The sequence below is a fragment of the Buceros rhinoceros genome, unplaced genomic scaffold (genome assembly GCF_000710305.1).
Source record: "Buceros rhinoceros silvestris isolate BGI_N320 unplaced genomic scaffold, ASM71030v1 scaffold25159, whole genome shotgun sequence".
NCBI lineage: Eukaryota > Metazoa > Chordata > Aves > Bucerotiformes > Bucerotidae > Buceros > Buceros rhinoceros.
The window spans coordinates 93,377-106,911 of record NW_010434156.1 but is presented as its reverse complement, the minus strand read 5'-3'; the positions used below and the strand labels follow the sequence as shown (position 1 = coordinate 106,911).

General features: G+C 46.7%; 1 protein-coding gene across 1 annotated transcript in view; it reads right to left on the bottom strand.

Moving 5' to 3' along the window:
- CADPS (Ca++-dependent secretion activator) overlaps positions 1–13,535 on the bottom strand; it is a gene marked incomplete at its 5' end in the record, with an annotated part of 116,329 nt that overhangs the window by 19,053 nt on the left and 83,741 nt on the right. Inside the window, 4 exons of the mRNA XM_010144327.1 lie at positions 3,632–3,739; positions 6,835–6,867; positions 11,744–11,827; positions 12,896–12,970. Coding sequence (XP_010142629.1) covers positions 3,632–3,739; positions 6,835–6,867; positions 11,744–11,827; positions 12,896–12,970 — 300 coding nt within the window. The remainder of the gene's footprint in view (positions 1–3,631; positions 3,740–6,834; positions 6,868–11,743; positions 11,828–12,895; positions 12,971–13,535) is intronic.

Below are 13,535 nucleotides of genomic sequence, written 5' to 3'. Positions count from 1 at the left end.
ATAAAATTTTACTTTCCACCAGGCACGACAGAGAGTTTGAGATCCTTCTGCGTTGTAGGCCAAGTGGTTTAAACCCCAAAGCCCCCAGCCATGCATGGGAACACAGGCAGCAGGTGCTACGATGCTGTTCTGAAACTCTTCTGTTACCACTGCTCTCCACCAACGGGCCTTATTACAGTGTTTTAGCTTTAAATGTTATCAAATTAGTAAGCCAGGCCAAGTAAATAAGTCATGTTACTCTGCAGTAAACAGCACTGCCAAAAAGCTAGTTAGGTTTTGATTACCAGCAGAACTCCACGATCAATCTGTTCGTTCAATGATCCCAAGAATACAGATTTTTAAAATTAAGACGACTCTATTTCGGGGAGGGGAGTAGGGGGAACCCTGAGTAATTTGCAGAATTAAGAGGATTAACACACAGCCCACACAGAAATACTACAATAATCTTCCACAAACAGCAGTATCTCCCAAAGAGCACAGCACTGTTCTGCAGGTGCGAGCAGGGCACACGATGCCGGGGAAGAGAGATGGTTTCTGAGCCAAGAAATCATGGCGAATGTAAAAAAAGATGCATTAACCCAGCTTCTGATGGAAAATGACCTAATGCACTCTGTAGCCTCTGCTCCTGGGAGGAAACAAAGGGGAAATGAACAGAAATACTGGGCTTGACTGTGGAGAAATGCGAGGATTAGGAATATCCCGGGAGCTGCAAAGCCCACCAAACCTGTGACAGGCAACCTTGTGCTGTCACCTCTGCTCTTGCACTACTCACGACTGCACAGAAAGGGCATTTAGCCCTATATTGCCAGTGTCTCTAGTGTGAACCCACTGAGAGCAGAGGAACTGCCTGCAGGCAGCTTTAAGCTGTTTACCTGACACTGTTGCACGTATTATCATATAACATCCTAAAACTGGACTAAGCTTTTGGCTGTGCTAAGCCAGCATCACTGCACTAAGCCAGTGGAGGAGATGGTCTGGAAAGTGTTAATGATCTTATTGCCTGGAAAAACTCTTCAGCTAAGAGGATTGCTCCTCTGCTGCACTGGGGGAAGCAAGAACAAAATCAGGCCCAAGTCTAATTCAGCATCATAAATGCTATTTTTGATTATTTTTCTTCTCTTTCTTACTAAAAAGCTACCTTTTTAATAGCACCTAAAGCTGTAGCTACCTCTTTAAAGCACCTAAAGCACCCTCAGAAACTACGTCCATCGTTGCAGAGACCAAATGAGACTGAAGACCCTATGGCCATGCTGCTTTGCTGAGCTGGGAGAGGGGTGCAAAGGGCTGCAGGGCTCTGGCTTCCATCAAGCTCGGGACAACGGGGTTACGCGTTTGCTCCTGTCCTTACTGAAATACAGGTGAATACAGCACCCATCTAAACAGGTCTGGTCCAGGTGACCCCTCACAAACCCTGCTGGTACTGCCCCGCCAGCAGCGTGCCAGCCTTGCTGAGAGCTGACCTTAGCAGTAATTCACTTCAGCTGCAACCTGGCAAGGATGATACACGACTGCTCAAAACGTAACTCCCATTTTTGGGTGGCTAGGGCTCGGCACAGCCCCCTCCCTCTCTGTGAACCAAGGGTCCGCAGCTTGCCCCGCTCATAGGCACACACTCACAAGATAACGCAAAGAGGTTGGTGGCAGTGGGTCCCACTGTCACCCCACCGGCGATGGGAATGGGGATGAGAATGGGAATGGGAACAGCTCCCACACACTGCAGCTCCTGCCTGCAGTCAGCGCGGGTCAAAACAGGCAGAGCAATGTAAAAACTCTTGATTATTTTACTCCACATGCACCAGGGAGACTCAAGGACAGCAGGGAAGGCAAGAAAGGTTATGCACTTTTTGCTTTCCACCAAGGTAGCTGCACAGGCAGAGCAATGTAAAAACTCTTGATTATTTTACTCCACATGCACCAGGGAGACTCAAGGACAGCAGGGAAGGCAAGAAAGGTTATGCACTTTTTGCTTTCCCCCAAGGAAGCAACCCTTTTTTTTTTTTTTCCATGTCAACTGTTAATTTGTTTAAAATATGGCTTGGTAAAACTAAGTATGAGTGGATCAAACTGAAATCAATATTTGTGCTAATTACAGCCTTTTGAAAATTGGAAATAATGGCCCAAAGGGTACAAACACACCAACTGTGAATCATAGGGAAGGGATGAGGGAAAAGGCAGTGTGGGCATTGAAAAGAACAGTCCAGATGAGCTCTGGAAATTTAACTGCTTATGGAATAAATTTCAACACAAACGAGCAATGCTCTCGCAGGCCGGCTGCAGATGGAAGCGACAGTCTTTTGTTTTATGTTTTGTTTTTTCTCCCCATGCCTGCTTGATGGGTGATTTGCGTCTGGTGCTCTGCGCTGCAAACTCTCCCCAGAGCGAGGACGCGCGGTGCCCGGAGGAGGCACTGCCGTGCTCCGTGCATGAATGAGGCATTCTCAGTGGATATGGGTCATGCTAGTAGATGTACACAGTAAGATTATTTGACTCTAATTCATGCCACTTGATAGAATGTGATAAAACATTTGACATGAGAGATAAGTTCCATTTTAATCTGATAAGGGATGGAGGAAAGAAAGAGTGGGAATTGTAAAGGAGGAAAAGGCTTCTAAGGGACAGGTAATGCGCAGAAAGAGAAGTACTGAGTGGAGGAGGAAGTTGATTGGGAAAAAAAGCAGCTTTCCCTGCACACTGAGGAAGCAAACGAGCGAGTGAAGAAAGTGAGGAAGGTTGTTACAGTTCCAGAGCTGGCAGACTGAGAAATGGCACTGCTGAGAGATGAAAGGAAGGAAAGTAGGAACAGAAGCTGCTTCAAACAGAAACCGATACCCTAAAGGAGACTGAAACACTAATGCTACAGGCTGGCTGTCAACAGAAAAAACTTTGCTATAGAACAGCTATGAGGACAGAGAGGCTATAATGCAACAAGAGCAACAGAATCAGAGATACTGGTTGACATGCATCCAAATCCAAAACAAACGGGCATCACAGGTCACTGTTCTCTTACAGTCCAATGAGTTTATCTTACGCAACAGAAAAATAGCTCTGAACATCTGGGTCAGTTCCTACCATGCCGTCTTCATCAAGGAGACTATGTCTCAACTTTACATTTGGTGTCAGCACCAGAAGACAGTCCTCCAGAAATACAAAGATGATTCCTAATCTGCTTTGCTTTAGTTAGTTAGCTTTTAAAATGAAAATTTAGTATGCTTAATTCACTGTCAGTTTTGGAGTGCTTGTCAATGAAACACACTGCAAAATGTGCAGAAGACATGGCCCTTAGCAAACACATCTGCCAAAAACCCAGCTCGAATTTTAATGGTGAGAACAATGACCAAGATGTTCTGTTACAGAGAGATTTTCCACAAGCTTAAACATAGTAAAGGGCTCTCTTAGAAGATGTTGTTCCCTTAGAATCCATGCACAGACAGACCAAGACACAGTAGACTAGAGATTTAAAGCAGGCAGGGAGCAGATATGAGCCTTAGTCAGAAAGAAAGGAAAGATTTATTTATTTTTTAAAGCTATAACCAACAGATTTTCTCAAAATGTGACTTATCCTCCTGTCTTATTTTGTCACATTTTGGGTCTCTCCTGCTTGGTGTCCAAGGAGGAGAAGGCATTTACTTACATCAAATAACCTTTCTATATACATCTCCTCATTGACCTTATCACGCAGGACATCCTGAGAGTGGCGGACAAATGTCACATAGGCATCAGCAACATCCATCCCTGGCTTCTGCATGGGGGAGAGAAGAGAGAGAGAGAGAGAGAAACATGAATAGTGGCGCAAGGGACAGCTTCTCTGTGTAGTCTTGTTGCTGCTTTTCCTTCTCCTCCATCTCCTGCTGTCCTCCTGCAGTTTACCCTTTCCTTACCTGATGGACACCGAGTCCCACTGCTTTGTCCCCCGTGCCCAGCATAATACTGTGTGCAGCACAAGCTCATGCAAAGACACTTGCTCTTTCTCTTCTTTCACCTAGAGTGAAGCTGGTCAGAGGAATAAAGCTCTTTCTCGACATACCGATGCCGGCAAGTTTTGGTGCTGTTGACCTAATGAATGAACCCGCAAGCTGGGCTGGGGATTTATTATTTTCTTAGGCCATCTTCTCTCTGCAAGCCCTCTGGTTTCTGAAGGTAGAAAGCTAACAGCCAGAGCTGGGCTCTTGGTTCTTCTTCTGTGGTGTGAAGATGTGTGTAGTAAGCAGCTGGCACTGAAGGAGGCATCTCAAAATCATCTTCCTTTTTCTGTTTAGACCCCTGACTAGGTCATATTTACTGCTGCTTTTAAGAATAAATTGGGCAAAGTCAGGGAATTAACATCTCTGTGAATGTTTAAACTGCTGCTAAATGGCAGGAAGCCTCCCTGTGCTGTCACATCTCTATGGCTCTCTGCACGTAACTTGATTTTAACCACAATTTAAGTGATTTTAAACAGTAACTTACAAGCATGCAAGACTTTGGGGACAACAGCATTTCTTTAAAGAAAATGGGAACTGAAACAAGTGGATGGGAAAATGCTTAAAAAAAAAAAATCCTGTTTGAGTTCACACCCCTTGATATATTGGAATCAAACTTACCTCAAAGGAAACCCATTAAAATACTGTAACATAAGCCATTACAAGACCTGCCACAGAATCTTAAATTTCCATGGCACATTGTAAGTTTGTTAATAACTAGTGTCATTAGTTTCCATTACTGTGATTTACCTCAGATCACAGAGTATCGTTTCTCTGCAAAATACGATTGTCAGCCGCTGTAAATTGAAGTTAGTTAACACATCTGTGTAATTTCCAGGGTGAAAATGAGGACAGTTTGGAAAGCAGTAGGAAAGGAGTTTTTTAATACAAAGCAAACAATTATCAAGCAAAGGGCCAGTGCGTGGCCCTTGGGAAGCCAGTAATACTTCTCAACACCTACTGCAACAATGACAAGGTATTAATTTGAAAAACAATGAGGACAACACAAATGTGGCAGTAGTCAAGTGTTACACTTTCAAGCAATTTTCAGCACACCGATCGTGCCCATTTCAAGGTGGCATTAAAGGATTGGTTTGTACCCAGACAATAGCAACGATGTCTCTGGAATTAGATTTAACCGACGGTTTTCTGTTCAACACCAGGATTTCTCTTCTGTCCTGCAGTCAAACAGGTTTTTCTTTCTCCCTCCCCTAGAAAGGCAGTGGCTCACAGACCGTGGGTCATCCCCTGCCACAGGTCAGGGAGCTGTGTGGGGATGGTGGTTGATTCCATCAAGAATTCTGGGGCTGCCAAGGAAGCCGTGGTAACAGGGCTTTGTTTCCAGGGGAAGGTAGGGAAACCACCAAAAAATAACCCGGGTCTATGATTTATGCTCTAGTTTACACAAAAACTGGAGGATCTAACCAGCTCTGAGGATGGGACCAGAGTCCCGCATCTCCCACAGGGCCACGAGGGGACCTCCCGAGGGTGTCCCAGGTACAACACTTTTAGAAAAGCTTGTAAGAGTTACATAGCATCCTAGCAAGACCCCTTCTCTGGAGATGTTTTACTTTCCAGGAATGAGGCGGCTTCAGAGAAGGCCACACTTTGCCCTAGAAGTTACTTAAAATAACTGTTCTGTGCTCAAATTCCTGATGACTAAATATTTAAGATGCACCCAAACAATGAGGAATTTCAGCTGAAGGTTTGACACATTTTCTAGGGCTAGAAATGTATTTCGAGTCCCTCTTTCTAACGTTCTCAATATCTTGTTTCTATTACTCCAAACCACAGGAAACCGATCCCTGCAGCAGGATATTTTAAACCAAGCAAGACTTCTTCCTGTTCAACCGTCTCTCTTCCCCATGCCGGGCTACAGACAGGGCAATTTGGTAGGAAAGGTTTCTTCTGGGCTTCCAAAGGGATGGAAGCACCGAAGGAGGACGATGTAGCCCAAGATGTCTGACAAATACATCACATCATCACGTGAGAGCATGCAGAGCCATCGCATCCACATTAAATGGACATTATACACTCAGGTCATCGGACTCAACTGAGGAATTCTCGATTTACACTGCCCAGCCTAACCAAAAGCAGGATTTGGTGTGGTATATATTAAGATCTACTCTTTTTTAATTTGTAATTGCTCGGGATCTCTCTGCCTGCAAATGCTACCGTAACCCCTTATTCCAGCCAACATTCATATATTACACTTCAACTCAATTTAAATATAATTTTCTGGCAAGTTAAGGGCTCTGTCTAAGAATGTTAAGGGCCCTTTTCCTTATGAATCAAGGTCTAATTAGAGGAGACGATGTACAGTTTTCCTATACCAATTACAGAAAAATGGAAAAAATTATTTTCATTAACAATTTCCCAAACACATGTTGCTAGCTCATCATCATTTCCCCAAAGTAATAAAAAAGTCATTTTCCAAAAGAGTAAAATAAACCAACAATTAGAAGAACAAAAATAAAATAGATTAGCTAATGTGTTAGATGTGTGTTGGCTCAATTCTAACATGTCTGGACCTTTTTGTTTGGAAATTATACTGTATTTGTACAAGTCCAAATGAAGAATTAACAGAATGCACTGCTCCCTTTTTTTTTTAAATGTGATTCAAGCCAATTGCATAAATATGGTACCTTTTTGACACCATCTGCAAATTATTGCCTAAACAGCCTCGTAGGTCTCCATAAGAGGCTAACTGCTCATTATTAACGTCATGGAGATATTCTTTCCAGTTCAAATGTTACAAGTGTGAAGGCCCATGGTTCAATCTTGGCTGTTAATGCATAACGTGGGTTGCTACACATGCCATAAACCAAAGCACGATGCAAATTACTACGACAGAAGTTGTTTAAATTGTGCTTACGGGTACATCCACGTATTTGGAAGCAGCCTTCACCTGTAAAAGGAACAAGAAGAGAGTTTACACCATCAGTACGGTTTCAGGTCTTTGTTTTTTCTTTAAATACCTGTAAGAGCTTCTCCAGCCAAGGCTTGGGACAACATAATGCTGAGTGGGGAAAAACGGCGATAAAAACTGTATTTCCTGTCTAAAAGAATAGGCAAGGGTGGTATTTTGTTGTTGTTTTTTTGGAGAGGTAACTTTACTGCTGCTGAAGCTCTAATAGCAACAGATGATAGTGTGGGAGTCGTGCTTCTCCCTCTTCTCCTTCAGAGAGCGGGGGAAGATGGGGTTCGTAAGTAGACATCATTATTTGCTTCGAGGCCTCTTTCACCGCCCGATGCCACGTATCTCCAAAGACAACGCGTGTCTCTCCCGTCGGGACTTGCATCCCGGTGGCCGTGGGAGCATCTTTGGCAGTGTGGGCACAACAGCACGGTGGGGCTGGCAGGCACCTGCACCAGGGTGGCCACTGCTAAGTCCCCAAAGGACCCTGATTTTGCTGCCTGCCCATAGTTCCACGCATAGCGTGGTTCACCAAGCTTTGCCTGCGACATCATTTTCCCAGTTTTTTGCCGGCCCTGATGCTGGCAGAAGCTCACAAACCGTGTCGGGGCAGTGTGCTCACGCCACACAACAGAGAAATGCCCCAAAGCTTTTCTGCTTCCCAGACTCTGAACAGCTACATTAGCTTCCTATGATTCTCCCACCCTTTAAAAGATGTTATTTGAGGGGGGGTGTCAGAGGGTGGACACCACGCTCTGCGGCCTCCTCACAGGCTGTTGGGGGCTGCAAGACCCCACATTCACTTTGTCTCTGGTTTGCCATGCAGCAGGGTGTACATCGCCTGGCAGGGGAGCTGGGGTGGCCCCAATGTCAGGGCCAACTTTTCCAACTGAGCAGTGCCCAGCTGGCCAGAGAGACCTTTTTCCCACTGTAGCAGAAGGCTCCATGTCTAGAAAGAGTACGGCTGGGATTTTCCATGACGCTTCTGCTTTTAATTAGGGTAAGCGTTGCCGGCCATCTTTGTTTGGGTGTAAAAGCTCACCTGCTTTTAAATATTTCTAAAGCTACCATTAAAACAGCCTAAATATAACACGCACACAGTTGCATCTTGGGATGAATAAATTATGTGTCCCAAATGAGAGAATGAATGTATGTGTGAGACAGAATGTGAGAGTGGGTGGAAGCACTCATATGGTGTGTGTGGGGGGCGCATAATTAAGCACAATGAGGCGATACAAAAGACCAGACTGGTGGTAATTGCCGAGGTGAACGCTGCAAGTATTGGCAGCACCCGGGCTGCCGAGCTGGGGGGCAAGAACAGAGGGAAGGGCAGGAGGAGGGCACTGAGCGCCTGCCGACGAGATGTGACCCGGGGTCTGGCTGAAGGAGAGGATGGAGGGGGATGAGGCACATCCCAGCACACAAGTTTAGGAAGGAGGCAGCAAAACCAAGCCATCACTCCCAGCAAAGAATGCATGCGTGTCTCTCCTCTAGGTATCCCCATTTCCAGCTGTCTGTCAGGACACCTCGCCCTTTCACTGCATTTATCCTCACAACTTTCTTGGGAGGTAGCAAAGCGCTATCCCTTGCTCCTGCCGAAGGGGAGCGGAGGAGCCCCAGTCTCCATGCCTGAAGGCAGCTGGAGCCCAGCCAGCAGCTGCAGCTCGGGAGGAGCGGGCAGTCATGGCACACCCATGCTGGTGTGGAGCAGCTGCAGGCAGGGCTGCCCAGGGGCTCCAAACACGCTCTTTTTCTGAGCAGGAAAGCTCAACAACCAGGAGGAAAGCTCAGAAAATGATACGGCTCAGCAGCCCGCAGAATCCAAGCCAGGGTCAGTGCTTAGGGCTGCACCATGCCATGCACTTGTATCTGCAAATATCAAACAGGGTGTAAAGTAATGCAGCGGCACCCCAGGAAACCTGCAAACTGAGCATGGATTTAGCACTCTTAGGTCCATCTTAGCGTCTCAAACTACTTTTATCTCCAAAGCCAAGAGGCGACAAGAATAACTCAGTCACCCTCCGGTGATCTCGCCCCTCCACAAAAAAAAAGAGCTTCTTCTCCTGCCCACTCCCCTTTAATCAGAATAATTACTTGTTTTTCTTTGAACTCAGATTTGGCTACATTTAGTGAAATTTCCAAACTGCCGGATGTTGTGTGATTTTTGCTAGGCTGCCGTTTTTCACAAAGTATGTGACTTTGCCATGAAACGTCTCAGTTTACCATACAAATTTTGTGCAGAACAAAAATAAGATCTTTTACTTCAGCCTCCCTCCGGTAATATGCAGTCTTTGGTTTTAATTACCGTAGGTGTGATTCTCCACCTACAGAGGCCATCCAGATTAAAGGGAATTTTAGCAGCTGTCACTCCTGTGACTCAGTGGATCTGCACATGCAGACGCCCAGCCAGGGCCTGGGCTGCTGCCCCCAAGATGCACTTCAAGTGTGGCAACAAACAGGAAAAGAAAAGTCTGGCCAAATTTAGAAGGGTGTTTTCCTCTCAAAGTGCTGTGCGAGGAGAAGTGGCTCGTGAGGATTTATTAGGACAACAGATGCATTAATTTTGTCATGAATTTCAAGGAAGGAATTGGAAATGAGGATATCCCACTAGGTGATAAAACTGTCTGTCACAAGACCCCCGATTACATGTCACTTGCAGAGTGCCTTGAAAACACACAATGAAAGAAGTCGGTGGAAGGGGGTGGGAGACTAATGCTTTCTAGAGCTCAGCGGCTTGGACCATCACACTTCGTTGTATTTGTTCAGACAGGGAAAACGTGGGAGGTGGTGCAAGCAAGCTGTAGCAAGAGAGAGTTTCTCTATTTATCGCTGCAAAGACTAAACACAGCAAATCACATTACTACTGCAGGGAGGGCAGACTTTCTAAGCCCACTGCTAAAGGGGTCACGGCTGTTCCTCAGCCTCTTCTTGTGGCTGGTGCTGCCCTGTGGCTCCCAGCAAACAAACGGGCTGAAGCGAGAGACGTCCCTTGCCGAGAAAGCAGCAATCCTGCTCCTCTGCAGAGCACCCAGCCTCCTTGCTGGGAGCGAGGGCTCAGCACCTCCTGGGGATGTGCACACACCACACATAGTAACTACTTGGATGCACATTCTTTCCTGGCTGGAAGCTCAGGAAACTGAAGCTATGGGGCCACGTTCAAAGGCTGCAGGGCTGCTGGAGTGGGACAGACCATTCTGCTGCTACTGGCGCAGCTGATTGTCAGTATGTGTCTGAGGAGCAGCAGAGTGAGGATGCTTGAACCTCATGCACCTACGTGCTGCCTCCACATCAGCACCCAGAGTCCAAGTGCGGCAGGGGGCTCGTTCAGCCATCAAAGGGAGCAGCACTCAGCAACGTAAACAGTAGGATGTGGTGGGAGCAGCGCAGCATCAACCGAGGAACAGCTTGGATTCACGGAGAAGGAAGGGCTGCACATTACACTGTCTACCCGGGCTGATGCTGGCACTTCCGATGCCTGGAAAGCTGCCGCCTCCACATCCTCTGCTACTGGCACCCAAGCATCTCCTAACCCTCTGCAGCACTGGAACAAGGGAAGGTATCCACCCCAAGCCAACCCCTACACCCGCCCTGAGCAGGGACGAACTCAGCCCCAGGGCTGCAACCACGCAGGGGTCATCCTGCAAGAAGGGCTACACTGCGAGTGGGACGCCCTCCCTTCCCCCAGAAACAAAGTGCCTCCAGCATACCTGAAAAGCCAGGATGCTTGCTTTGAGCCCTGTGGTGCTTCAGACAAGCTGCCAGGCTTTGTGTGCAAACAGCTGCCCATGAGCAGAGTTTCTTGACCCCACTGGTAAGTCTTCCTGCATTCATCTCTGTTTCCAAAGAGATCCTACAAAACTGCCTCACACTCAGCAAAAAGGACCCAAGAGTAGCAAACAACAGACAACGGCAAGTAGCTAAGACAACTGAATGAGATTTTTATGAAGCCTTCCCAGGCAGCAGCACCTTCTGCCTCCTGCCCAGTCTCCATGACAAGCGAGCTCAGGACAGACTGTACGTGCAGGCAGTGGGGATGGTGGGTGAAAATGTTAATGTAACTTTCCAAGCAACCCCAGACTCACGTATTGGGTGAACACCTGTCTGTGAGCTAAGAGAAGAGAAGCCATGCTTGCAAAGAGACACTCTTATAAACTTTCTGGCATGTGTTTTCAGAAGACCTCTGGAAATCAGTTGCTGTGGGCTTTTCCCAAGAAGCCATCACCACGCTTTTCTGGAGTACAGCTCAGATTGCTGAACCCTTGCTGCGGTTTTGCATGGGTATTGTTCTTGCCCTGTACCTTTCCAGGAAACACGTAAAGTGACGGGCTGCAGATTGGTTCCACAATGTCAGGAAGAAATGCGGCATTAGAGGCACCTTGTGCTACGTAACCTCATGGCATTTCCCTTATCTTGTTCTCTTTCAGAAACACAAAAGCACTCCTCTAGATTTCCCTTATTTTGTTTTGTACTACTTAAGATGGTCACTGTTCCGGCTAGAAGGCTGAGAGCAACATACCCACCATGCAAAGTGGCAAAAATGCAACATCTTCAGTTAGGAAAATTACATGATGGTGCAATGATTTTTTTTAATGTTCATACACATCCTCAACAGAATGGACTCCACCAAGCTGTGAGATGACTGGAGATGGCTTTACTCTGTGCTACAACACGATGGCCTATGCATCTTGGGTGTTTATGTGCTGTATATCTGCATGTGGGTTGCTTGTCAATTTGTATGGGTGTTACAGCGTTCAAACATCACTGAACGGCAGAATTATTAGTAGCTGATCTAGTCCTGGGAGAGCAGGAGATTATAACTCAGGAAAAAAAGAATAAAAGAAGAAAGAAAAATATTGTCTGTACTTACAGTAAACGACAGGAAAGAAGAAAACAAAGTTCCTTCATCGTATCTAGACAGTTTGGCCAAGACTCCTTCCAAAATGGTGACAAACTACAAAGACAAAAAATACTGCAGTTATTTTTAATAATAGAACAAGGGTGCAAAAATCAGCATTAGCTTCGAAGCAGCCAGCGAAGCTCTCAGCATCGCCAAAGGAATGGACCTGTCCCTGAGCTCAGCAGGCTAAGGAGTGGGGAGAAAGGTGCATTGCCTTTTGGGTGCTCTGTGGTCCACCTCTCTCCGGGGGGGAATCACCCCTCGGTGTCATGGGTGATGTCGGGTACAGGAGGTGGGTGCAGTGCACAGGGAAGCCAGCACAGCCTCACTGGACGGGAAAGCCAGTGCTTCCTGCTCCCAGTACGCAGTGTCAAGCACACAGCTAGCTGGGTGTTCTTGCAGAAGAATTGAGCTGGCATATGTTGGCGGATTATGTTTAAAGGTCTCCACTGTATAATAGGGATGACTTGTTCTCAGAAAGTTTGAAACTAGAGGAAAACACACCCCACCATCTTTCTCCCTATGTACCAATTCCCCTCCGTGTTAGCGCAGCACACCAGACCTACACAACAACCCAAGGGAAATGCTGCAGCTGAGCTACAGGAGCTGACTCTGATGAAAACAATTTCCAAACAATTAGGGCTGACATTTTGGGATGTATTTCCCACTAGTGTCCCCTCTAAATTAATTTCTTAGAAGAATGTATGGCGATCTTGCACAAGACGAGTTATTTTGTCCACACAACCTTATGCGTAGGAGTGGTGACCACCTCTGTGTGCCACCCCAATGTCTACACAGCAGCATTTAGCAGTGCCACCCCCTGACTGCAGCCACCCTCAGTGCCATGGGGTGATGCTGACCAGGGGGTGTTACCTCATTAACATAACACCCATTCCTCAAAACCGCTTCTGGCCCCGTATGGCAATCCCACTAGCAGTGTATTACATCTCACGCAGTTCCTAATCACAAAGAGTTACCACGAAAGGACTGGGAGATGTATGATCTTGCCTGTGAGAAACAAGCAGCCAATTCAACATCTTAATGTGTCACATTTTAATGGAAACGCACATATTAAACATGCGATGTTAACAGTGAATCACTTCACCTGAAGCCGAAGGTTACCTTTGCCACTAGGAGTGTTATCATTTCTTTGACGGTTTCCTCAATTAGTTCATCTATTTTTGAATGGTACTGGTGCTAAAGAAAAATAAAAGGAGAGGGGAAGGAAAATATTAGCATTGATCACAGGCGAGGGCTCTGTGGTCATCAGCCTCTTCCCTCAGTAAACTACAACAAACCAAGGAATTATGCAGCTTATTACCCCGTGCTCCACTATAGCAGCCAGTGATTACTTACATTTACAGGACAGACCTTGACTTCAGGGAAATCTTACAACAGCTTGTGAAGCTTGGGCAAACCCTGCCCTCTTCTGTGTGCCTGCAGCTCCGGGAGTGACATACAGATGTTGGAGAAGAGGCTTCGCCATCCCTATGAGCACCAGCACCGAGTGCTCCTGGAAGCCCTGAAGACCTTTCGCTTCAGTTCTGTGGGCATTATCCCACTCGTTGTGCTCTTGGAGATGAGATACGCCTGCTGCTGGAGGGAAACGAGCCCTTGCCTCGCGCACCGCAAACCACCCAGCCCTTGGAAGGGGAGTGGGGAGGACTTGCTGCTCCTGGGGAGCTTGCAGTGGGTGCCGTCACTGCACCCTTCCCATCTACTGCAGCAAAGCACTTGAACCTGTGGTGCACACTGGGTTCAG